We start from the raw sequence: 25,648 nt of genomic DNA on the forward strand, positions 1-25,648 counted from the left end.
GATCACATAGCAGCTAACATTTACTGAGACTTGCTACATTCTTTGGGTTCATTTGCATTAATGCATTATCTTCACATGAGTACTATAAGGAAGATATGCGTATAAGCTCCACTTCACAGATGAGAAAACTAAAGCCAAATTGGTAAAAGGGCAGGACTAGGATTTGAACCCAGGGCCCTTTGGCTTGTCCTTTCACCAGCCCTCTATGTCAGTGTGGACCAGGGACGGAAAGTGGACTTGGGAATCTGGCCAACAGCGTATTCTAAGAAGCCGCCCCATCTTGGGGCAGCCCTCTCTGTTTCCCTCTTTCCCTCTCCTGCTTTGGGGCACAGAGGCCAGGTCCGGCTTTGACAGTAGTTAGCAGGTCACCTTGGGCATGCTATTTAGCCACCATCCTCAAATGATGACACAGTCTTCTCTAGTCTGCCAACCCTCCTGAAAGTGGGGCTTTGGAGCCCATATTCCAGATGAGAAAACCGAGACCCGGAAAGGTTGGACAGACGACTTGCCCAAAGTCACATGGCAGGAAAGTAAATGAGTTGGGACCCCATCAGGCACACTCAGGTCCTGGCCCCCTCACTTCAAGTCAGAGACGTCTCTCCCAGATGGACTCACCCCAAGCCCCTCGGGGCTGGGTTTCGGGCTCAGCAAGTGCCACCATGGCAAGGGTCATGAGCGCGCCCTGCAGCCCCTGTAGGGCAGGGACTGGGGGGAGAAGGAGGAAGGCGAGAAGCAAGGTGCCTTGGTAGTGTCCTCCCTCACACTCGGCTTCAGTCCACTGCTGAGACCCCGCAGGAGGCAGGGCAGCAGCTTGGCCTGCCTCAGGTACGACAAAGGCCACCTCTGTCACAGCACACTGCTAGAGAGCACAGGGATTTTGCATCGGGACCCTGCACATGTGTGCAATCACGTACATTCACACTGTGCTCTGCTCGTGCTCACACCCAGGTGCCTGCACATCTGCTGACACAGACACTCACAATTACACCCATTCGCAAACCAGCAGTCTCCCCTCCGCCTGTGCACACACACATTGCTCCAGGCACACCCATCCACACAAGCGAGCACTCCCATCCCGCACATGGAGAGGCACATGCACGCTCACACCCAGTCGCATTTCTGTGCGCGCGCACACACACACACACAGCCATCACGGGCATGCACATGCTCTGCCCATGAGCGCAGGCGCGCATGCGCAGTACGCGATCGCACGCCCCCCACGAGAAGGGAGAGAAGCCCGCGTTGGCCTGAGGTCAGGCCAGACCCTCGACCTTCACCCTGCACGGGTCCAATCCCTGGGTCAGTGCCCCCCAGCTGACAGAGAGCCTGACCCTCAACCCCAGGCCTTCCAGCAGCATCTTCAGGGTCCCAGACTCGGGAACAGGAAGGCGGGCTGTAGGAGCCCTGACGGAGAGAGCGCTCACGCCAGGCCTTCCCCAAGGCAGAAAGATGCCCGCCATACGCCCCCCTGCCACCCCCGTACCCTGCCCCAAAGAGAGGACTCCAGACACCGAGGGGAGGTTCCAGGAAAGCAGAGCCTGACCCTCCAGCCTCACCCTGGCTCTAAATGCAGTCCCCCAGGGTCCCTGGGACCACATTCACCCCACTCATGGAGGCTTAATTAACAAAATGGCCCACTTCTGCCACTCAGGAGAAATCCAAATGGGGCCTGTGCCAGACGTCACTGTCAACCTTCTCCCCAAAGTCCCAGAGCCCAGGACAGCAGAGGCTGCCGCCCTCCTCCCCACCACACACCTACCCCCAGGGTGCCAGGCAAGCCCCCCGAACATCCTGCCCTGGGAACCAGCCTGTGATTACGGACATCTTGACGAAAGGGACTTTTAAAACTCATTCAGATTAAGGTATAAGAGACTTATCAGGAAGGACCTCTGCCGTTCAAATTGGATCAGAGTGCAGGGCCCCTCGGTTGGAATGAAGAGGTGTACGGGGCTCCAGGCCTGCCCCATCAGTGGTGTGGCCTTGGGGAAGTCCCACCCTCTCTGAGCCTCCTTTGCTCGCCTGCAGGGATGACAATGATACAACACAGACCCCCGGGCTGCAGCGGGACTTCAACAAGCTGGTGGCCCTCAGCCCCAGGGCAGCGACAGGCACACAGGAGGTGAATGCGAAGCGGCTGCTGTGGCCATGATTTGGAGTAAACCAGGAAATACTGAGACATTCAACCGAAGGTCACAGCAAATACGACCCTGTGCTAAGTTTGAGGCCATTTCCCGCCCAGACCAGTGGCCGCAGGTGCCAAAGGTTTATGCAAAAGCCCAGGGGAGAAAGACTTAAGACTGTGAAAACGCTCTCCACTAAATGAACATTGTCTGCAAACTGGGAAAAGACCACCATTAGTCAATTTGACCTGCAGAACACCTGGGGTCCAGCTCGCAAAAGCCTGGTGTTGAGGGTCCAGTTTGGAGATGGCGGCGTCTCCCCCACCCCCCACCCAGGGGGAACGCGGCGCTAATGGTGGGATTCCTGGCACCCATGATGAAGCCGAGGTGGGGCACAGAGATCTGCACTCCAGTCCTGGCCCCTCAGACAAGGAAGGTCACTTCCTCTCTCCAGGCCTCAGTCTTCCCGTCTGGAGGATGGCACAGGTGGGCTGAGGACATCTGCCTCCGAGGAGCTTTGGGGCTCTTTGGTCCGGGGACTTGACAGACGGTCTGGGACCCCACCCTAGCTGAACCCAGTGGCTCTCACAGGCCCTGGGGACGTCCCCATTTTGAGGCCAGAGGAAAAGGAAAGGGGTTGGTTCGTTTTGTGGCTGATGTAGGAACGGAATCGGAAGGTCCTGCCTCCAAGGGGTTAGCTTCCCCTGCTTGGCAGCCCGGGGAGGCGGGAGCAGGCCAAACACAAGAAATAATAAATCCTAACCAGGCTTTGCCCGGCCAGGAGGCCCTGGCTCTTGTCATAAAAAGATCTTATCCCCATGAGCACCCTGCGCCGCTGAGCTGCGGTGGAGGGCCCCGCCCTCCTCCCCTCCGCCCTCCGCCTCCACCTTCTATTTCCTGTGACAACCTGCAAACTGAAGACCAACTTGCCGCTCCTCCCCAACCCCGGCTCAGCTTGACCCTCGCCCGCCCCGCCCCCCCGCCCGGGCCCCAGCTGCAGGAGGCCCAGGCAGAGTGTAATTCCCCTTGCCCTCCTCTCCGCCCTGGGCCCGTCCGGACAGATTAAGCCTTTGTCACACACACCCAGAAAAGCTCAGGGCCAGATGGGACGGGACAAGTGGTGTCAGATCATCGACCGACCGGCGGCCGCAGCCCGGACGAGGGAAGGGCCCGACCACAGCGCCGCATATGGCCGTGGGAGGAGGGAGTGGGCTCAGGGTGGGCCCCTCTCTCGGAAGAGACATGACACACCACGGCCACCCTCGGGACCGAAGTCCAGGTGGGGGCCCTTGCTCAGCGACTGCAGCACCCAACTCCCACATCCCCTCTTCCCCCGAGTCTTCCGGCCTGCCCTGCCCACACGATCACATCCTCAGCTCCGCCCGGCTGCCCTACCAGCTGGACGCCCGAGGGGGGGGGCCGACGCCGAGGCCCACCCACCCCGTACCCCAGCACCCAACCCGAGGCCTGTGGGTACCAAACAAATGCCTGTTGGACAAAGGACTATGGCCAATGACCTTCACAGAAACCCACCCAGGATAAAACTGCAGAATCTTTCCCAACTGCCACCTGGGGCAATGACTAACTTGTGTGTGTGTATGTGTGTGTGTGTGCGCGCGCCAGTGAAGGGAGGGGACGTCCTTTGCACCTTTCAAAGAAGGTCCCATTTGGCCCCTCCCAGGAAGAGACTGGCTGTCCTGGCAATTCCCAGCAGGATTTGTTTCTCTTAGATCAGTGGAAAGGAAAATGGAAATATAAAAATCATAACTGGGGTGCAGGAAGGTGATGGCGACAGCGGGGTGGCAGGACGGGGCATCTCCTGAGGCAGGCTCCGGTTGGCTGGGCGAGTGGCAGGTAAGGAAAAGGCTGTCTGGGGACGGGCAGGTGGGCGTGGGGAGCTGGGGGGGGGGGGGCGGGCTGTCGCAGGAGGGCACTGTCTGTTGTGTTTGTCGTCCTCCTGGCAGCCTGGGCTGGGCGGCCCGGGTCCGCTCTCCCTGCCTCCCAGGCAGGCGTACCTTGGGGAGGGTTTGTTATTGGTCTGCGAGCCAAGAGCCGGGGTGGAGGCTTGTGAGGCCCCTGCCGTCAGGGGCCGCAGGCGAGTCGATGCGGGCGTGAAAAGGGGCTGAAGCTGTGGGCTCGCCTGGCAGGACCTGGTGTCCAGCCCTGGCACCCAGTTTCTGCATGTGATCTGGCTGGGGCCTGGGGGACGGGGGGGTGTGCTCTGCCTTGACAGCAGTGTGGCCAGTGGGGGGGATTGCCCCGGGCTGCCCACTCCCTAGGGGAGAGGTCCACCCACACAGAGAGCCAGTGAGTCAGCTGCCAGGCCACAAGGAGGGAGACACCCACCCCCCAATCCCAGAAGTGGGTGGGGTGGGGGCTCCTGCCTCAGACTATGAAAGAGGTTTGGGCCAAAACTCCCAGCTTTCTGGGGAGGGACTAACCAATATAGGGTGGGAGGGCACTGACCTGGGAAGCCTGGAAGGCTGGGGGCACTGACCCAGCTGGGGGCCACAAACCGAGTCAGCCATCTGGTGGGCTGCTGACCTCAGAAAGCTGCACTCGGCTGGGGGCACACCAAAAACGGGGAGAACCTTGGTGGGTACCCAACGGGCAGGCTGTAGAGGAGCAATGTCCAAACTCCCAGGGTGGGAAAGTGGGTGATATGGACTGGGGGTGGGCGGGGAGGGATCCCTGACTTCTCCATTAGGAGAGGGGACAATGGCCCGGACCGGCTGGGTTGGGGGGAGCGCACTGATTTCGGCTAGGGGGCGTTCCTGGTTCACGCGGCGGAGGGGCACGGCCCCAACCTCCCCCTTCGGGAACCCGCTCTCGGCGCGCCCCTCGGCCGGGCCCTCGGTCTCGGGTCGGGCCGGAGGCGGCAGCGGCGCAGATGGGCTGCTGGCGGCCGCAGCGGCAGCGGCGCGGTTATCAGCGCTCCTCGCAGATGTGCCGCCCGCCCGCCCTCCGCGCTCACGGCTCCCCACTCCCCGCGGCCTGCAGCCCCGTCCCCTGGGCGCGGGGGGAGGCGCCTCCGGATCCGCTCCCTAGCTCCCTTCTCCCTCCCTAGCGGCCCCCTCACCCCGCGGGCCCGGCCCGGGCGGCCGCCGGAGGGGGAGGGGGAGGGGACAAGTGCACTTTTCGTAACGACCGAATCAATTGTGTGTGAAGAGCCCGCTCCGGCCGGGGACGGGGCTGAGCGCGGGGCGGGCGGGCCGGACGGGGGAGGAGCGCGGAGGGGGGAGCGGCGGAGCGAGGGAGGGAGGGAGGCCGGCGCGGGGCGGCCCCGCTCGCTCGCTCGGGCCGGGCGAGGCCGGGGAGGGAGCGAGGGGGGCAGGGAGGGAGGCCGGCGGGGTCGGGCCGGGCCGGGGGCGGAACGCACTAATGGAGGGTCTCGGCGACAGGGAAAGTTCAAAGCTCAGCGGCGCCCCGGGAGCGGCCGCCCCCCAGCCCCCACCCGCCGCAGAACAATGAGGTCCCGGCGGGGGAGCCGCGGGGCCCGCGCCGCACGCCCTCTCCAGGGCGCCCCGGGCCGGAGGGGACGCCCCCGCCCGGCTGCCCGCCTGCTCCTCCTCCTCCTCCTCCTCCGCGGCTGCGGCTCTCCGCCCCCCCCACCCCCGCCACTCCGTCGGGACCCGGCCGGCCCCGGGGACGGGGGAGGGGAGGGGATGGATAGGTCAGGCCGCCCCCGCCCCAGGGAGGAGGGGGGTGCTAGGGGCCCGGGGAGCGGAGGGGGCGCCCCACCCACCCGCGGAAGGCTGCTCCTGCGCCAGGCTGCGGCTCGGGCCGCCCCTCCCCGGGCTAGCCCCGGGTGGGGTCGGACAGCAGTGCCCGGGCGGGCCCCCTCCCTTGGAGCTGGGAGGCCAAGCGGACTCCTCGTCCCATGGCTGCTCCTGCTCCCCACCCCCCGCCCCCCCGGCACACACACACACCGCCCAGCCGGACCGGGGGCGGGAGCGCGAGGCGCCCGGGACAGGCAGCCCCGGGGCGGGCGGGGGGGAAGCTCGGGCTTTGGAGCAGCCGCCTGCTGGCGGGGGGAGGGGACGGGAGGACGGAACATGCTGGGGTGAGCAGCCCGGGACAGCCCGCCCGGCACGGCCGCAGCCCGGGTAGCGGCGCGGAAAGGGTCAGGGACGCCCCGAACCCGGAGCGCTGCTGGGGCGGGCCAGGGCGGACCGGCGAGCAGAGACGCGTGCGCCCCGGGCGGGCCAGACACACCGATAGCCTCAGGGACACACGTTAGGACACACATCCACACCCGCACCCCGCCCCACACCCACCCCGCCCCCGCCCGCCCCGAGCCCTGCCGCGGGACCGGCCCGTGGCCGCCGCGCGCGCACTCACCGAGCCCGTCTTGACCGGCACATACACCACTTGGCCCATCTTGGGTTCCCGGCCGCTGCCCAGGCGGAAGCCCTTGGAGCGCACCCAGAACTGGAACTTGCCTTTCTCGCCGGCCGCGGGGCCGCTGCCCGCGCCGGTCCCGCCGCCGCCCTGCAGGACCTCGGCGATCCGCTGGTATTTGCTGCGTGTCACCGTCTTGGTTTTGGCCGAGTCGCCGTAGGTGCGCAGGCACCAGTCCCGGAACTGGCGGCCCAGCTCCGAGTCCCCGGGGCTGCGCTCGCGCTCCCAGCCCCCGCGCAGCAGCAGCGTCGGCTTCGGCATCCTCCCGCCGCGCCCGGCGCCCTCGGGGGCGGGCCGGCCGCCGGGCCGCCCGGGGCCGGGGCTGGGCTGGGCTGGGCCGGGCCGAGCCGGGCGCGCCGCTGCCGGGGCCGTCCCGCGGTGTGGCTCCGGCGCGGCTGCTTGCTGGGCGCGGGCGGCGGCCGGACGCGCGGGGCTGCGGCGCGCTCTGTCCTGCTCGGGCGGCGGCGGCGGCGGCGGCGTTGGCGGCGGCGGCTCCGGCTCGCCTCCTGCTCCGCCTCCTCCTCCCCCCGGCCGGGATGCAGGAGAGATGGAGGCAGCTCCGGGCCCGGAGGTGCAGAGGGGGCGGACCGCCCCGCGGGCGGCCGGGGGAGGCGGGAGGCGGGGAGCGGCCCCGGGCGCGGGGAGCGAGACCGAGCCTGGGCGCGGGCGGCGGCTGTCAGCTCGCGCGGCTCGTCCTGCTCTGCTCCGGCTCCCGCTGCTGCTGCTCTTCCTCCTCCTCCTCCTCCCGCGCCCGCCTCCTCCACGCCGCGGGATCCCACCTGTTAGAGCGGCGCAGCCTTCGCACCGCCCGTCCCCCCCCCCGCCCCCCCGCGCCCGGCCTCCCGCCGGACCCAGCCCCCGCCCTGGTCTGGCCCCTGGGGGCGCGGGGGCCGCCGCGCCGGGAGCCGCCAGGAGGGCAGAGCCGCCGGCGCTCAGTGCCTGGCCCAGGGACCGAGATCCCCCCGCCCGGCCCCGAGCCTCGCAGGCCGCTGTCCGCCCGGCCCGGGCGGGCCGTCCCACGGGGAGCAGGGCGCAAACCCCGGCCTGGCTATCTGCGCCCTTGCCTCCCGGGCCACTCCGCCCGACTTAGCCCGCTCCGAGGCCCTCTCCCTCCCGCAGGGCCTGGACTGCAGGGTCCCGAATAGGGCATCCGGCCCAGCCCCCTCGGCATTCACCCGGCGTCAGAGGGCCCTTGGCCGGGAACCAGAAGAACAGTGTTTCCCGGGGGGAACCCCAAACCACCGCCCTCCGGGGCCTCCAAACTCCCTCCCCTTTCGCCTGGCCCTGACTTCCCCGAAGTTTGCCGGCCTTGTCTCAGCCGGCCCCAGTGCACTGGGGCAGCCCCAGGCGGCGGGGAAGTCAGCACATTGGCCTGGGGCCTGGCTCAGGCCAACAGGCAAACTCAGCTGAGACACCCAGCTTTGTAGGCCCCCTTGGCCTAGAAGCTCTTGCTGAATAAACGCGGGTCGCCCTGCCACCCTTCTCCCGGGGCAGCAGAACTGACCTTGGCGAGAGCAGGTGCCCTCCCCCTTAATGAAATTACCACCATAAAGAAAGGTGCAGGCCAGGGCCCCAGGATTCTGGTTCTCCTTTCTTAACAGGTCAGGAGGAATTGCTGCACTCTGCTTCCCCCCCCCCCTCCCAAACCCCCCCGCCCGGGGGTCTACCCTCATATCTCCAGGCCACTCCTGCAGACCAGTCACCACCCTAGGCCCAAGGTCCAGATTTTGGCCAGTGCAAGACCATTTTCTGCTTAGGAACTACTGGCTACCCCATCCCCGATCTCCCACCCTGGGACCTACTATGTACCATGTCCTGGGAACCCTAGTTTACAGATGAAGGTTTGGGGATTGGAGAAGTGACCTGACCTACGCAAGGTCACACAGGGAGCTCTGAGAGGTGCCTTTCGGCTCAGGTCTGTTTGTCTCCTGCTTCCATATCACCCAGGAAGTCTCCCACTCCCACCCTATATGTGCCCAGCTCACTTCCCCCATTAGACAGAGAGCTCCAGATGCTCAGGGCCCATGACTGACTCATCCCTATATGCCCAAGCCCTAACACAGCACCTGGCACACAGTAGGTGCTAATAAATGCAGAAAGAACCCAAGAGGTCTTCCAAGTCCCAACCCCTCTCTCTGCATTTCACGTAGGGCCTTTATTTTTAGATAACTTAGCATTTCTATGTTACTTTATATACACTAGCAACTCCACAGTCATTTTTCCTCTTTATGGTCCCAAGAACTCTTTTTGTTCCATGCTGCACACCCATTTTTCGGAGGTGGATATTGGGACTCAGAGAGGGGAAGAGTACCCAAAGCCCACCCAGCGCTGGGGGTACAGGGGCAGAATAGTTTGGAGCTTGCGCCCTGACTCTTCACGTGCCCCATGGCCCTCCAGCCCCCAAGCTTATCCACTGCCAGCACGGCTGCCCTGCTGCCTACGTGGTTGGGGTCCCCATTTGAGCCCTGGGCTTTCTGCCCATTTCCAAGACCCACTTCCATCATCACAAAGCCAGACCATCCTTCCATCCAATCTTTGCCTGCCTTTCGGAACCAAAAACCAGTCTTGGTCTGAGTTCTGGTGTGACAGAAGGTGTAGTCTAGTGAAAAGAACACAGGCTTTGGGGAGAGTCCAACAGACCCGGGATCAGCTCCTGAGTACTACTTGCCATGACATTCTCTGTGCCCACAGGTCCCAGCTGGCTGCTCAGTGAACCTGCAACTTCCTCATCTTTATAATGGACAGGATGTCACAGGTGTAAAGGTTCAACAGGAAAATACACATAATTCCATTTCCTCCTTCAAAGGGGCTGCAACGTATTCAAGGAAGATGAGCAAAGTTGATAGTTTTTGTGTTTTGTGCATTCAACAAACATTTCCTGAGCATCCGTTATGCATCGGGTGTCGGGGAGATGGCCGTGGCCCCTGTACTTCCAGAGCTCACAGACGGGTGGGAAAGACAGCCAGTGACCAAACCAACCAATGATTACAGTTTGGGTAAAGGGCCGTGGTGGGAAATAGGAAGCTGAGATAGCAGCTGAGATATCTGATATCTCAGATTCCTGAGATAGCAGGAACGAGAAGAATTCCTCTGTTAGGGGGCTTAGGAAAGACCCCTTCGCGGAGGCAGCATTTGAGCATTTGAGCAGATGCGAAGGAGCCAACCATGCTAGGATCTGGAGCAAGAGGGAAGAGCAAGGGCAAAGGCCCTGAGGTGGGAAAGAGATTAGCATTTTCTAGAAGCTGAAAGGAAGTCAGTTGGGGGTGAGTGGAGGGCCAGCAGGCAGGAGTCTTGAAACCAGGGAGAAACGATTGTGTTCTAGGTGCAATGGGAAGCCATTGGTGGCTTTTAAACAGTTGGCTGCTCAGTTGAGTGACCAAGGAGTAGAGTGGAAGAACGAGAGGAACAGAGGACAGCCACAGAGGAGCAGACGACAGCCACAGCGGTCAGGGGCATGGAGGTCAGAAGCCTGGTCTCTCCTCCCCCGTGTCAGCTCACTCTACACCCTGCGCATCCCAACCCCTTGCCCCAGGAGACACTGGGAAAGGAGTGGAGGTGGTTGAGCCCGGGGATGAGAACGGCCAGCTGGGGAGTGAGGCTGGCCTACCGTAGCCCGTTCCCACTTCTGAGGAAACAGTTCCCTGTGCCTCCGGTCTGTTCACATCAGCAGTGTCCCCTAGAAGAGGTCCTGCCCCAGAGCATGCTGGGAAAGGGATATGTTTCCCACTATACCCCTGGGGGTGGAGCCTGGCCAATTATGGTCCCAGAAGACAATTGTTCCTGCTTTCTTCCCATTCCAAACACCTGCCAAAAGGACAAAACTAACTGCCCCAGGTAGAGCCCCTGGTTTGTTTTTTTTGCTTTTGTTTTTATCCTTAGTCCAGATGTTCAAGGGCGCTGTGATTGAAACACAGTAGCCCAAGTCTCGGGCGCTCACACCCTCTTCCAAGTAATCCAGTGGGTCACGAGAGCTTTGCGATGAAGCTGCCTCGGAGGTATACAGTCCAAACTCTGCCTTTGACAGATGGGGAAACTGAGTCCCGCAGAGACGAAGAGGCTCAGGGCAGAGTCGGGCACCTGGCCTTTACCTGGCTGAGCCCAGATCGCCAGCTATGCGCTGAGCTCTGACTCTGGGCCCAGATGAGGGAATGCCTACAACTCAGAGGTGAGCTGGCCTCATCCCTGCCCACCGGAAGTTCCAGGCTGGGGGTGGGAAAGAGTGACCCAGGTCCCCACATAGGCCTGTGGAGAGCTGGGAGGAGCAGGGAGGCCCAGGAGCCTTGGGGAAGAGTGGTTTCCACTGCCAAAGGCTTGTGCCACTTCCATCAAGGGCTTGTGCAACACCTGCCACCGCCCCCTCTTTGAAAGCATTTCCCCCTGCAGTCTGCCCAGCCCCACCCACCTGCTGCCAAGGACTTGCTCCATCCCCTCTCACCCCGAACGGCTTCCTCACTGCTCAGGGTGGCTCAGGGACTTGGTCTGGTCACTCGCAGACCTGGGGCTTTCCGCATCATGGCTCTGACCTCATGACATCATTATCTACCAGTGCCCAACACAGGGGCTGAGCTTTGAGAAATAAATTACTGAATAAATAAGCAAGCAGATGAATGAATGAAGAACTGAGCAAACAAATGAATGGATGAACTGGCTGGTTCCCAAAACACAAGACTCAGACTGTAGTTGCTGCTGCATGACCTTGAATGACTTTCTTAACCTCCCTAAGACTCAGTTTTCCATGCCAGTAAAATGGGGACAATAACTGTACCTAGCTCACAGGGCTGTTATAAGAATAAGTACTCAGAAGTGCTCTTCCTATTATCGTTATGTCCAGGCACCAAGCCTAGGTTGAAATACAGCAGTCAACAAGGTGGACCTGGCATGGACCCTCCTGGAGCTCAGGACCTAACTGATTTTGAAAAGAGAGTGAGAAATGGTTGAGAATGAGAAAGCTCAAAGGTGCCCTGAGAACACCAGGCAAGGGGGCTGGTATGAGCACCTCTGAGAAGCCTGCCCTGAAGCTTCCTTGGACAATAAGAGGGAGGCACTCAAGGCAAAGAGAAGCCAAGTGGAAGGAGAAAAATGTCTCTCTGCCTGCCATCACCTGTGCTACAGTGCCTTTGGAACCACAACCGAATGGAAAGAAGAATTGTAGAGTTTGAGAACTGGGGTTCACTCCCTAGAGTCCAGCATCCTCTTTTCCCAGACTCTAAAGCATAGAGATAAGGTAAATTGTTGAGGGATTTATTCAAACATCACCTCCTCAGAGGAACCTTCCTTGACTGCCCTTTTAAAAGTTGCCACCCTTGCCTTCAGTGACGCCCTGTTCTCTTGCTCTGCTTTATCCATCTTCGCAGACTCAGCACCGCCTTCATTATAATATCTATTTACTTGTTTCCTTGTTTACTGTTCATCTCACTCACCAGAATGTTTGTTCCAAAAGGTACATACTGTCTTTTTTTTTTTAAGATTTTTTTTTCTCTCCCCTTCCCTCCTGCACCCCAGTTGTCTGTTCTCTGTGTCCATTTGCTGCGTGTTCTTTGTCCGCTTCTGCTGTTGTCAGCCGCACAGGAATCTGTGTTTCTTTTTGTTGCGTCATCTTGCTGCATCAACTCTCCGTGTGTGCGGCGCCATTCTTGGGCAGGCTGCGCTTTCTTTCACACGGGGCGGCTCTCCTTATGGTGTGCATTCCTTGCGTGTGGGGTTCCCCTATGTGGGGGGGCATTCCTTGCGTGCATCAGCACTGTGCATGGGCCAGCTGCACACAGGTCAAGGAGGCCCGGGGTTCGAACTGCAGACCTCCCATGTGGTAGACAGACGCCCTAACCACTGGGCCAAATCCGCTTCCCCATACTCTGTCTTGTTTGCTGTAATGTCTCTGATGCCCAGAACAGTGCCTCGCACATAGTAGGTCCTCTATGCTGAATAAAGGAATGAATGAATAAACCCTAAATGTGTGTGTTTGTGTACTTTAACTATAAACTGCAATGGGGTCCAGGGAGACTTAGGCTGATCTGAAGAGGAAGGAGCCTTTTCTTTTTTATGTTTATTCATCTGTTGCAAATCACTTCTCTTTATTGGGCCTCAGTTTCCTCATCTGTACAATGGAGTTAGTACCTACTAACTGTGACACGCCAATCAAATGTAGCGTGAAGTGACCAGATGGGGCCTGGCACACAGTAGGTACTCTGTGAGCCACTGTGGTCACTCTGATGGAGCCCTTGGTGGGGGAGACACCTGGGGGGGGGGCTCCCCTGGGCCTGGGCCTTCCTGCAGGACACAGAAGGAGCTGACACTGGATCTGTCCTGTCACCTGAACTCGCCAGTAATTTATTGATGCTGGGTGCTGGCACCCAGCAGCTTGCTGGGTCAGCCTCAGGGAGCAGGTGTGGGGCTGTCAGGGCCCACTCCCAGCCTCACCGGGGTAGGACAGGGATAGGGAGAGTGGGTCTAACGGCCCAGGAAGACAGGTCAGCCCTTACAAGTCCCCGACTTTGTGCCAGGCACTGGGGGGCTGGGAGACACGTGCAGCCCCTGCCCAGCCTGAGCAATAGAAGGGGAGAGAGACATAATTCAAATGAAAACAAAAAGAAAGAACACTGCATGAGGCCCTGCTGTATGCCAGGAGCTTTGAACATTTAGCCATAGTTAAGTCTCATAAAGAAAGTCCTCATTCTTATTTGATAGGCCATAAAATGTCATCAAGGAGAGGTCAAATGACTTGTCTAAGGCCACACAGCTAATGAGTGGCAGAAGTAGAATTCGAACCCTGATCTGCCTGGCCCCAAAGCCCAGGCACCTGTTACTCTCACGCTGCCCCATGGCTGGCTGGGCTAAGGGCCAGGTAGGAAACCTGGGGGGTTTAAAAGTGAGAGGAGGCCCACTGCATGGAAGGCTTTCCAGAGGCCAGCCTCTTTACCCAGCCTTCAGAGGATGGGGGAAATTCCAAGGAAAGAGTATGTTTTAGGGCAGAGAAACAGCCAGGGCAAAAGTTGGGAGATGGGAAAGGTGTAGTGTGTTTGGAAGGTGGTGGGCTTGCACACGTGGGTGAGCAGAGGGCTCAGTGGACATGCTGGGGCCTTAAATGCCTGGAGACTTTGGACCTCACTGGTTGGGCCATGGGGAGCCATAGATGGTTGCTGAGCAATGAAGCTGCTGTTTACACCTGACTTGTATATTCTATGAGGCGGGCCAATTAGGCCACAGAGGGCTGACATTCCAGGTCCTCTAACATCTACTTCCAGCCTCACCTCCCTCCACTCCCCTTTATCAGCCCTCTGAGCCTGGCATGCTCACAAGCTCTGGAACACATCCTGCTCACTCTCACCCCCACACCTTTGCTCTCACGGATCCCTTATCCCAGAGTGCCCACTCCTTCTACCCAGAGCCTACCCCCTGCTCAGCTGCAGGCCCATGTCCTCCAGGAAGCCCACTCCAGCCACACCAGCCCTCGATTACATGCCGCAGTCGCGGAATGGCCAGGGCCTGAGCTAGACTAGGGCCCCCCTTCTGCTAAAGACTGTAGCACTCGCCATCCACAACAGTTGACTGTTGGTTTCACCTGCCCAGCAACTTTCCCTCTGGTAAGAGCACCCTGAAATCCTACTGAGAAACTGCTCCTTCCCCAAATGAAGAACACATAGCTGGAGCAGGACTGACCTGACCCCAAGCCCAGTGAAAACATCCCAACAGCTTGACCACTATGACTGTGATCAGATTTCTGATAATAATACTGGTTGGGCCCCTGGATCCAGCCATGCCTGAAGGCCCATTTTATTTTCACTTTGGCTTTTTTGTGCTGGAATTCTTGCAACCTCTTGCGATTCTTGACAGATGTACCATCTGTTTAATGCAGGTTGGTCCTACTCAGATCTAACCTGGGTACAGCCTTCTTACTGGCCTCTGGCTTCTAGGCTTTCTCCCCTAACCCACCCCAAAGGTTCTCTTCTCTCACTTATGGCATCTGTTGTTTTCCAGTGCAACCGAATAAGTCCAAACTCCTTGGCATGGCACTCAAGGCTTTTCACTGTCCTGCTCCAGCCCACTGCTCTCCACGCCAGCCACTATGACTTCTCTCCATTCTCCTGAACAGCAAACCCTGCACGTGACCATGACCTTGTAGATGTTGTTTCCCCCATTAGGACTGCCCTTCCTCTTCCTACCCCCTGCCCAATTCTCTTCCTGCAAAACTCCTACTTATCCTTCAAGACCCCATTTGACTGGTACCCTGTCTTCTGTGGTTCTCTTGACCCCCAGGCAGGGTGAGATTTTTCTTCCCCTGGCACCTGCAGCCCGCATGCTGGCCCCCTTCAGAGTACTGACCCCATGGTGTGGCTGTCATCTCCTACTCGGCTACCTTCTCCCCAGATGAGGAGCTCCTCAAAGGCAGGGTCATGTCTTACTCATTTCTCATCTCCCCAAGGGCTGGTTAACAAATAGTTGTCGACTGACTGACCGAGGGGGCTCAGGCTCAGACTGCTCTGAGGCCTCCTGAAACATAAGGTAATGATTTTTTTTTTAGGAGGCACTGGGGATTGAACCCAGGTCCTCATTCATGGGAAGCAGGCGCTCAGCCACTTGAGCTACACCCACTCCCTGGAAGGTAATGATTTTTGCTGGTCAACTTTTTAAGGTAACCACATACCCCAGGATGCGTTTACTTTTCTTCTACTTCAGGACTTTCCTCAGAGCCTTTGACGTGCCAACAGGCACTGCGCACCTCCCTGAAAGGGAGAGACTGCCAGAGCTGGACCTAGGAACCAGCTTGCCATCATTTTGCCCGACTGCTCCACTTTGGAAATGCGGAAACTGAGGCCCAGAGCGGGACAGGGAATCTTCCAGGCAGCTGAGAGCAGAACTGGGCCTCGGGGGCAGCCTCCTGCACCCTCAGCTAGCATTCTCCCCACGACACCCCACCGCCTCAGGGCCCCCGTCTAGGCACAGGTCACCTCTTAGCAGATGTTAGGAGTGAGGCTCTGGAGCCAGACCGCCTGCCTTCGCCTCTCCTGCCCCTTCTTGCCGTCCGCGTGGCCGCAGCCAAGTGGCTTACCCTCTCTGAGTGTCCATGTCCTCCCCTGTGAGGTGTGGATGAAAGCAGCACCTATGGCGTGGGTGACTGTGAGGGTTCCAGGGAAGCCGTGTACACGGAAGCACAGCGCCCGGCACACGGGAGGCCCCGCGGCAAGCGCCCGGTCACCTGTCTCACCTCAGCATTCCCAGGAAACCCCGGGCGTGCCAAGCGCCGCGTGTTCCCTGGCATCTTTTGGGGGCTGGGGCTGTCCGTGGGAAAAGATGCCAACCAAGCGGCGGCCCAGGCTGGGCTCACCTGCGCGGAGCCCGCGCGTCTGCACGCCCAGCTGGCAGACCTCCCTCCGCCCGGACTCCAAAAGAGGCATTTTTTTGTTTAGAGGGATTTTCTCCCCATTTTCATATTGGCTCTATAAATTGGATTTTGTTGAGTGGTTTCTGACAAGCAAGTCAAACAGGCACGTGTGCGGCGGGAACGCAAGGCCGCCTCTGGCCACGGGGCGGGTCTGAGGCATTGGGCCCTGCCAGGCGCTGGCCGCCAGCTCAGGCCCGGGCAGCCGCGTCCTGGGGAGAGCGTGTCCTTGGGGTGAGCCGGAAGGACTTCTTCCCCGAGGAATTCGTTCCAGAGGCTTCCCAGAACCTTCCCTCAGAGGCGAGGCCCCTCCTCCCCTGCCCTGGGTTCAGACTCACGGAGGGTGGGGGTCCCCTGATCTCCTCCCCCACCTCGGTCAGGACAGTCAGGGAGCCATGAGGCAGCTCGTGGTGCTCTTCTGTCTTCAGACCCCCCAAAAGGGAAGAGGGCATATCGAAGGAGGAGAGATTCCAGTTAGACCGCAGGAAGGACGGCTGAGACCTGGGCTGCGCGGGCCTAGGAGAGAGCACTGCAGTGGGAGTCAGAGCGCTGCCGCGGGTGCTTGCTGGGGATTTAGGTCAGTGCCTCCCTCTCCTTTCCTCAATTTGCTCGTCCACAGAATGAGGATGACGATTCCTGTCTGCCCCAGGGGACTTCGGACGGGGCAGGAGCGTTGTAAGGCCCAGCGGCAGGGGGCTGGGTCACTCAGCGGGGGCTGAGCAGGGTCTGGTTTTCTCCCCCTTCTCTCTGGCCACTCATCAGATGCAGAAAAGAGCCCCAGGCAGGAGTCAGGAAGCCCCAGGAACCCTGTGCCTGCCCGACATCCCCTGACCAAGTACCTACCCCAACTGAGACTTGGTTTCCCCATCTGTGCCATGAGGAGTGTGGGTGATTTCTGAGGCCCCTCCTTTCTCGATACCGTAAAGCCCATGGGAGGGCTGACTCCTGCTCACTTTCCAGGCTTCAGAGAGACTGAGCTGCTTTGGCTCCCTTGAATTTGCCAGCTCCCTCCCACCCCAGGGCCTTTGCACAGGCTGTTGCCGCCCCCTGCCACAAGTTCACTTAATTAACTCTCATTCATCCTTACACACTCTGCTCAGCTGTCATCTCCTGAACAAGACCGGGCCCTGCCGTAATTCACTTTTATGGAGCCCGGGGTCTCTCCTCTGTATTCCCTTGAAATACTCAACCACCTGTGCATTTCACATTTATGTGGTTTCTTGACTGATACCTGTCTCCTTCCCAGTTGGGAATTTTACCAGGGCAGGGACTGGCTCTCCTAGGCCTGACTGTGTCCCGGTGCCCAGCGCAGGGCCTGGCAGAGTGGATGCCCAACAAATACCTGTTGAATTTATGACTGGGTGACCTTCCCCTTCTTTGGTGGACGGTTTGGAAATAAAGGGCCACCTCAGCTCCTAAAAACTCCTCTCTCCAGGCACCACGTGGGGCAGACCCAGCCTTGGGGAAGAGAAGAGGGGAGGCTGTTGAGGGCCCAAGGTGTCCCCACTCTTCCTGAGAGCTGAGCTGGGAACAGGTTCTACCCTCAGAGGGTGGGCTGGTGGGCACATCCAGACCCCCCGATGGGTGCGTGCTGTTTGCAGGGCACACCTCCACCTCTGCTCTCAGGGTCTCTCCCAGCCATCCCCGGGGCTCCAGAATGGTGGGTAGCTTCAGCTCCATTTTGTCAGGCAAAGAAGGCAGTCCCAAGAGGCATGCTGGCTGGAGGAAGGTCACACAACAAACAGGTGGCATGGCTGGGTGGAGACCCCAGGGCTGACAAAGCCAGAAGGGTTTTCTAATCTCCATTTTACAGAAGAGGAAACTGAGGCACAGAGGGGGGAAAGGTTGGTCCAAGATCCCTCCAGCCAGTTAGCAGCAAGAGTGGATGGGGGGAGGCAGATGTGGCTGACGTGATTGGGCTCCCATCTACCATATGGGGGGTCCAGGGTTCGAGTTCTGGGGCCTCCTGGTGAAGGCAAGCTGGCCCATGTGGCAAGATGGCCCATGTGGCGAGCTGGCCCCAGCAGAGTGCTGGCCCGCGTGACAAGCTTGCCTGAGCGGTGAGCTGGTGCAACAAAAAGAGACACAGAGTAGAGACAATAAGAGATGCAGCACACCAGGGAGCTGAGGTGGTGCAAGAGATTGAGCACCTCTCACCCACTCCGGAAGGTCCCAGAATCGGTTCCCAGTGCTGCCTAAAGAGAAGACAAGCAGACACCGAAAGCAGACAGCGATTGGGGGGGGGGGGGGAATAAATAAATAAATAAATAAATAAATAAATAAATAAATAAATAAACCTTAAAAAAAAAGTGGATGGGAATCTGTGCTTCTTGAACCTTTAGACCTTCCTCCGCTGGGATGAGGAGAGGATCACCTGTGCCCTGGGATGACACAACGCCACCAGATGACATAACACCATGGGAGGGGCTAGCGCTGGCAGGGAGAGCCCAAAGGGTGTGGAGCTGGCAGGAGAGCGCCAGGCTGTCTGAGTTTGAATTGCAGTGTGACTTTGAGTGGGTCACTTTATCACTTTGTGCCTCAGTTTTCTCATCTGTAAAATGGACAAAATCCAAGTTAAGCCAAATGAAGCACTTAGAGTAGGGGCTGAGATATCCTTGAACTAATAGTTGATGGCACCATTTTCAGGGCTGGGCACCCAGGAGGGTAAGAGGGCTGTGGCCCCTGTCCCTCCCGGAGCCCACACCTTGAAAGAAAGACCAGGTAAATGCAAAAACATCCCTAGGAAGAGGATCATTGCATTCTGTGACAAATGCTGTTAGGAAACTAAGACACGGTCACGGATAAGATGGGATAGGGTAGGTGTCGAGGGTTTCATCAGAAGGGGGGGAGGGCCTCTCTGAGGAGGTGGCATCTGACTGGCAAGAAAAAGCCAACCATGCAAAGTCTGGGAGAACAGAGTACGAGAGAGGGGCCCGGCACGTACCAAGGCCCTGAGGCCAGAGCGCTGAAGAGGGCGATGAGGCTGGAAAGGTGGGCTGGGGCCAGGCCAGGCGGGCCTTTAGGGGCAAGTCAAGGAGTCTGGTGAGGCCAATTGGAAGCTGCTGGATTGGAGAAATCTAGAAATAATCTGGTTTAGGTTCTTAGATGCCTCTGGCGGCCAGCGTTGATTGGCCCGCAGGAGGTTGGGATGGACCCCTTGGGCCCCAGGCTGGACCTCTCCCCAGACTTCCAGACCTGCTTTCCACCTGCCAACTCGATCTCACCCCTTAGGGCTGATGGGCATCCCAATGGAACGTGTCCACAGCCTGCGCTGTTACCAGCACCCCCAAGCCTGCACTTCCTGCCACCTCCCCATCTCAGGAAATGCCACCCCTCTTCCAGGAGCACAGGCCAAAACCCTGGAGTCATCCTTGACCCCTCCCTGTTCTCACGCCCTACATCTGATCTATCAGCTTCACCTTCAACTTACAACTGGAATCTGACCATGTCTCACCACCCCTGATGCCACCCCCCCATTCCATGCCACAGTCAGATTGTCACACCAGCCTGCTCCCTGCTCTCCCTGAGAGGAGTTCTGCTAAACCACAAGTCAGATCATGTCCCTCTCCTCCTCTGAAGCCCCCATGGCTCCGCATCTCCCTCAGTGCAAAGTCCTGGCTGAGGCCCCCAAGGCCCTCTTGGTCCGGCCTCCCCTGTCCCTGTCTGTCCCCCTGGACCCAGCCTCTTGCCCTTGCTGTCTCTGCTGCAGCACCCTCTCCTTCTTACTGTTCTTCAAATTCTTCCTTGGTGCTCCTGCCTCAAGACGTTTGTAGATGCTGTTCCCTTCACCTGGACTGCCCTTCCAGGTGTCTGCCGTCTCCATCCCCTCCTTCGTGTTGGCCGGGTCGCCTTCGCGCTGCCCTGACTGCCCTATTTAAGATGGCAAGCCCCTCCCCCATCTCACACATCCCTTCTCGGCTTCATTGTCTCCATGATTCGCATCCCTTTCAAATATACTATTTAATGGACTTATTCGTGCTGCTTATCCTCAGCCCCCCTCTCCCCTTCTCACCCCGTCAGGATTTCAGCTTCCCGAGGGCAGGACTCTTTGAATGGTCAGTGCCAAGAACCGTGCCTGGTACACAGTGGGTGCTTGGTAGCTACAGGCGTCAAACTCAGTAGAAGCCTGCATGATTCTCGAAACAGCCCTTGGGGGGAGGCTGCTGTCGTCTCTTGTCACAAAGTAGGAAACTGAGGTACAGGAAGGGAAGCTATTTGCTCGAGGTCAGGAGACCAGGATCCAGTTGGGCCGGGACCGTGGCCCGAGCCACCCGCTCTGCCGGGCGCAGGCTGCGCGTGGGCTGGGAGCAGCACCTCTGAGCTGGCGCGGTGGGGAGGCCGGCCCGAGGCGGGCAGGGCGGCAGCACCCACCGGCTCCCCTGCGGTCAGTCCCCTCCCCGAGGAGCCAGGGCGGGCCAGCGGCAGCCCCAGCGGTTCCCCCACTCGACGCAGTGGTGTAAGAGGGGCGTTGGGAAAGGCCCAGGGCACCATCCATTCTACAGTTGCCCTGTCCTCTGAGCCCGAACGGCCAGGAGGGAGAAAGGAAGTCAGCGGGATCCAAAATAGGCCTGTGTTTTGGGAAGTGAAACTGGGTGCTGGGGACCCTTGGCCGGAGGAAGACCTGGGCCTCCCACCTTGAGGCTGGTGGGATGGACGTCCTCCCCTGCCCCTGGGCTCCAGGACGGGGCAGGCTTGCCCGGGCCTTGGCAATGGCTCAGGTGCCTGTCATAAGCCAGGTGACCCGGAGGGCACGTCAGCTCTCTGACCCTCGGTCTCCGCACTGTAAATGGGACACAGGGTGGTTTGTACGCTACTGGGGGCTGGGAAGATGTAGTGAGGCAAGGCCCCAAAGCTCACAGCTGCCGCTCAAAAATGGCAAAGGTTCCTGTAGCTCTCCAGCTCCATCTCAACTGCCTCCTCCTCCAGGAAGCCTCCCCAGATGGACTCCCCACGGAGTCCTCTTGCTATCCCAGTGTCTAGGACAGGGCCTGACCTGTCAAGGGGTCACATACTGGGGTTCAATGGAGGAACCCAGGGCAGAAGCGGAGGTATACCCTGAAAGGTCTGCACCCTGAGGCCAGATCTTTGGGGGGGGCCTGGAATTGTGGCAAGAGGAGACCTCTGAGGGTAGACAAGTGAGGTTTCCTCGAGCCTCAGACTCCTTACCTGTAAAATGGGGACACTTAGAAAACGGGATCCACGGCTGCTGGCTTCTCTGTCCCAGACCAGCGAAACAGGTCACCCACGGTGCCAGCCCACCTGGAGCAGGCCTGGGACAGGGCTGTCCCCCCGGTGGCCCCACATCCTACCTGCTCCAGTGCCTGTCCTGCCCTGGTGAGAAGCAGGCCTTCAAAGCAGAAAAACTTGCCCTGTGTCACTAGACCCTGCTGGCTAAGGGAATCAGGAAGCTCCAAAGAGAGATGGTGTCAACAGTCAGGGCGCCACACCTCTTCCCGTTCACATGGTGAACGGGGCAGTGCAGGGGGCAGTGCAGGTCGGGTGCCTGTGCCCCCTGCCTTTGTGTCCCAGAGCTCGCTTGCACCTTCTAACCCTGGGTCGCTCAGAGTGGGGTGGGCAGGGGGAGTGTCTTTAGTCCCCAGGTCCCGACAGAGGGAAGCAGTACACCCACCCTGCTGGCAAAGCCCAGGAGCCCCCCAGCCCCTTAGAGTTTCCTAAGGACTCCTGGGGTCCCCTGAAGGCTGGGTCTTCAGGCCTGGGCACGAAATTCAGAGCTGCAGCTCCTCCAGGAAGTCCCACGGAGGGCTCTTGTAGGCCTGTGCCTCCCACCAGCCCAGCTCACCCACGAGTGAGCTGCTTGAGCACATTTCTGCATGGAAGTCCCACTGTCCATCCAACCTAGACAGACTTAGAATAATGAGAACAAACACCCTGTGTGGCATTTACTGGGTGCCAGACCCTGTTCCAAGGGCTTTACCTACATGAACTCGTTTGAGCATCGCAATAACTCATGAGGTCGGCGCTATGATTGCCCCATTTTACAGGTGGGAAAGTCCATGCACATCCTGGGCTGAGCACAACAGCTTCTTGAAAACCTGCTCCTCTCAGTTCCCAGGCCAGGAAGTGGCACCTCCAGACCCCCAGACAACCATCCCTGACACCTCCCACTGTCTCTCTCCCACATCCAGTCAAGTCTTGTCAAATCGACCTCCTAACTTGGCCACTAACCAGTCTGTGCACTGAGACCAGTAACTGACTCTCTCTGGGCCTTATTTATCGAAGAGGTTAAGAGCCCAGGCCAAGAGGTGTCCTCAGTAGAGTAGCCAAGATTCACCATTATGGCCCAGCTGTGTGACCTTAGGAAGGAGAACCAACCTCTCTGGGCTGCAGTTTCCACATCTGTGAAGTGGGGATAACAGCACTCACCTCTTAGGGCCATGGCAAGGATGCAGCAACCCCTTCCCTCTCTCACCCTCTCCAGCAATTCCCTCCTCTTAGAACTCATCAATGTTTCTCTCTCTGCCAGATCAATCTTAACAACGCACAAACCGCTAGTTTCTCTTCATCTTAAAATAACACTCGGCTGAACCCATATCCCCCTCCGGCTGCTGCCCCATTTCTCTCCTGCCCTTTACCAGTAAAACTCCTTGAAGAGTTATCTATCTTGCTGTCTCCGATTTCCCTCCTGTCCACTTCTCTCTTAAGCCCACTCCACGCCGGTCTTTGCCTCCACCCTCCCGGGGAAACCAAGGCCCTCTGTTGCTGAACCTGAAGGCCAGCCCTCGGTCCTGTGGCAGCTTCCAAGGCCCTTGTCCAGTGGACCCTCCTTCAGGCGCCTCTTCGCCTGGCTGTCAGAAGAATCTCCTGGTTTCCTCCCACTCCCTGGCTGCTCCTGCTCAGCCCTTTTCTGCTTCTTCCACCTGTCTCCCACCTCCTTGGGGGCCCTACTCAGTTCCTGGTCCGCTGCCCACCCCCCAGTGGCATTAAGGGCCACTTCTCGGGGCAGCACCCTGCACACTGACACCGCCAGCCTGGACCCCTCCCCTGACCTCCTGCCTCCAGCCTCCTCCCCTGCATCTCCAGGTTACCTGGTTCTCATCTGATCTGCTGATACGGGCCCTTTGATCTGCTCCACCTTCAGCCTTCCTCATCCAGTGAACTGACTCGACTCCACTCTGCAGCTCAGGCCAAAGAACCCGGTGAACTTGTCTCTCTGCCTCCCACCTCCCATCCGTCAGCGGCACCACCAGCCTAACTAGAATTCCACCAGCTCACTGCCCCCTCCGCCTCCCCCACCAGCGCCCTCCTGCCCCACCTGGAGCTTCACCAGCCCCTCCCTGTTCTCAGTGCTGCCCCGCTGCCCACAGCCTCCTCCCCACCTGGCAGCCAGAGGGACCCTATTAAAAGGGGAGTCGGTCCATGACCCCCACCACTCACACCTGCAGTGGCTCCTGGGTCACCCAGAGAAGCCCAAGTCCTTGCAAAGATCCTGGAGGCTCAGCCTGCGCCACCGTACCCCAGGCCTGTCTGGTTCCTCACCAGGAGTGTCAGGCCCACTGCCGCCTCAGGGTGTTGGCCTTCTGGAAAGCTCTTCCCCCACATGCTGGCCCTCCTGCCCTCCATTCTTTGCAGGTCTTTATGCAGAAGCCGTCTTCTCAGGAGGCCTTCCTCAGAGGTCCAGCCAAACCTTTCCCTGCTCTGCCTCCCACTCCCTTCCCACTTGTTTTCTCCTCAGCTCACACCCGGGCCACACACCCTCCAGGTTACTTAGCACCACGTTTGCTGCTGGCCCCCCGGGAGGCGGGACCTCTGGCCTGGGGCCACCAAGGCCTGGCAGGCAGGCAGGGCTCAACGTGGTTGGTGGCTGAGCGGGCGGAAGAACAAGGACTGGCCAGCTGGACCCGCGCTCGCCCGCCGGCTCTGAGTCGGAGCACGTGGGCCCATGCCCGCCCAGGCATGCTGCGGGCCCTCTCGGCTCCTGCCAGGGTCTCTGCCTCAGCTTCTAACTCACCTCCCTGCCCCCGGCTCTCCCCTGGCCCAAGCCCGTCCTCACCGCCCACTGCCCTCAGGATAATGTCGTCTTCTCCTGCCCCTCTCGCCTCCTCCCGTCCCCCCAGAGCGCTGACCATCTCCTCCAGGTGCCCCACGCTCCACGACACCCTGGCTCGCAGGCCCCCAGTTAGAGTGGGCGTGTCTCCTGCAGGCCCACTGTGTGCAGGCCTCACACAAGCCGCTCTGGGTGCATCCCATGATCCTCCAAGACCCACTGTGAAAATGCCAGGCTGTTATGAAGTACCTACTAGGTGCTGGGCACCAAGAACATAGCAATAACAAAGACGCACCCAGGGCTCGCCTGTTAGAGGCATGTTCTCACGAGGGAGGCTGAAAATGCCTCCTCAGGGCCTCTGCCTGGCCCTCTGTCCCACAGGTCCCCCGCCGCTGCGTCTCGCTCCTTCAGGTGTCACCTGCTCTGTGCAGCCTCCCCTGACCACCAAGATTAAAACCACCACCGTCCCTCCAAACCCCCCACCCCTCGCCCTGCTCTTGACTTGTTTTTTTGTCTGCCTTGTCCCCTGGGAAGGGGAGGCAGGGGTTTGTCTGTTCTGGTCCCTGCTCTACACACAGTACCTATGACAGTGCCAGCCACGCAGTAAACGTCTACAAAGCGAACGAGAGCTGTTAGCACAGTGATGCCTAAAGCAGGCCAGGGAGGTGTTGAGCGATGGGCAGCCTCCACTTTAACTGGGTGCTCCAGGAGGAGGTGGTATTTGAGCAGAGACTCGAGGACACGCAGAAGAACAGCGTTCCTGATGAGAGAAGCAGTAGCTGCAAAAGCCCTGAGACGGGGCCAAGTTGCGTGTTCAGAAAACAGCAAGTGGGAAGCAGACTTGGCCCAGTGGTTAGGGCGTCTGTCTATCACATGGGAGGTCCACGGTTCAAACCCTGGGCCTCCCCGACCCGTGTGGAGCTGGCCCATGCGCAGTGCTGATGTGCGCAGGGAGTGCCGTGCCACGCAGGGGTGTCCCCTGCGTAGGGGAGCCCCACGCGCAAGGAGTGCACCCCATAAGGAGAGCCGCCCAGTACGAAAGAAAGTGCAGCCTGCCTAAGAATGGCGCCGCACACACGGAAGGAAAGCTGATACAACAAGATGACTCAACAAAAAGAAACACAGATTCCCAGTGCCGCTGATAAGGATAGAAGCGGTCACAGAAGAACACACAGCAAATGGACACAGAGAGCAGACAACTGGGGCGGGGTGGGTGGGTGGAGGGGAGAGAAATAAAAAAGAAAATAGTAAGTGAAGCCAGAGGTGAGTGAACCAGGGAAGGTGGGGGAGGGGGTGGTAGTGAAGGCGTGGGGGCAAGTCTTCCTACGCCTTTGCCGGAAGGATAAACTGAAGCACAAAGAAGCTAAGGATTTGTCCAAGGCCTAAAAACAAGGAGTTGGAAGAGGAGAGCCTGGCCAGGGGGCCTGCTGGGATTTGGGGCCAGAGAGAAATAAATAAAAAATAAATCTCTAAAAAAAAATTAATAGCTAACCCAGGTGGGGTCCTGCTCTGTCTGGGGCAAAGCCCAGTGCCTGAGTGAGTGAGCACGTGAGCACGTGCCAGCACCCGCCAGTCAGGGGGGTCCAGTTTGCTGGAGGCAGGTCTGAGCCTGGGGCAGGAGACGTCACCACGGGACCCAGCCAACGGCTCAAGCTCACGGGCAGGTCAAACCAGGACGCCCCCTGCTCAGGCCGTCCCACGCGGGGAGAATGAGATCCAAATGCTGCTGGGACCTCGAGTCCCCGC

General features: G+C 59.5%; 1 protein-coding gene across 4 annotated transcripts in view; it reads right to left on the bottom strand.

Moving 5' to 3' along the window:
• Positions 1 to 7,235, bottom strand: part of NOL4L (nucleolar protein 4 like) — a 126,045-nt gene extending 118,810 nt beyond the window's left edge. The window contains exons 1-2 of one of the 4 annotated variants that reach the window (XM_071211631.1): positions 7,000 to 7,235; positions 6,462 to 6,611 (exon numbers count right to left, since the gene is read on the bottom strand). In XM_071211631.1, the coding sequence (XP_071067732.1) occupies positions 6,462 to 6,500 (39 nt within the window). In that variant the 5' untranslated portion in view covers positions 6,501 to 6,611; positions 7,000 to 7,235. Of the gene's footprint in view, positions 1 to 6,461; positions 6,824 to 6,999 lie in introns of those variants that run through there. The other 3 variants (XM_058286892.2, XM_058286891.1, XM_071211632.1) reach the window with 3 other exon arrangements.
• Positions 7,236 to 25,648: the final 18,413 nt, after the last annotated feature.

The sequence above is a fragment of the Dasypus novemcinctus genome, chromosome 24 (assembly GCF_030445035.2).
Source record: "Dasypus novemcinctus isolate mDasNov1 chromosome 24, mDasNov1.1.hap2, whole genome shotgun sequence".
Classification (NCBI taxonomy): domain Eukaryota; kingdom Metazoa; phylum Chordata; class Mammalia; order Cingulata; family Dasypodidae; genus Dasypus; species Dasypus novemcinctus.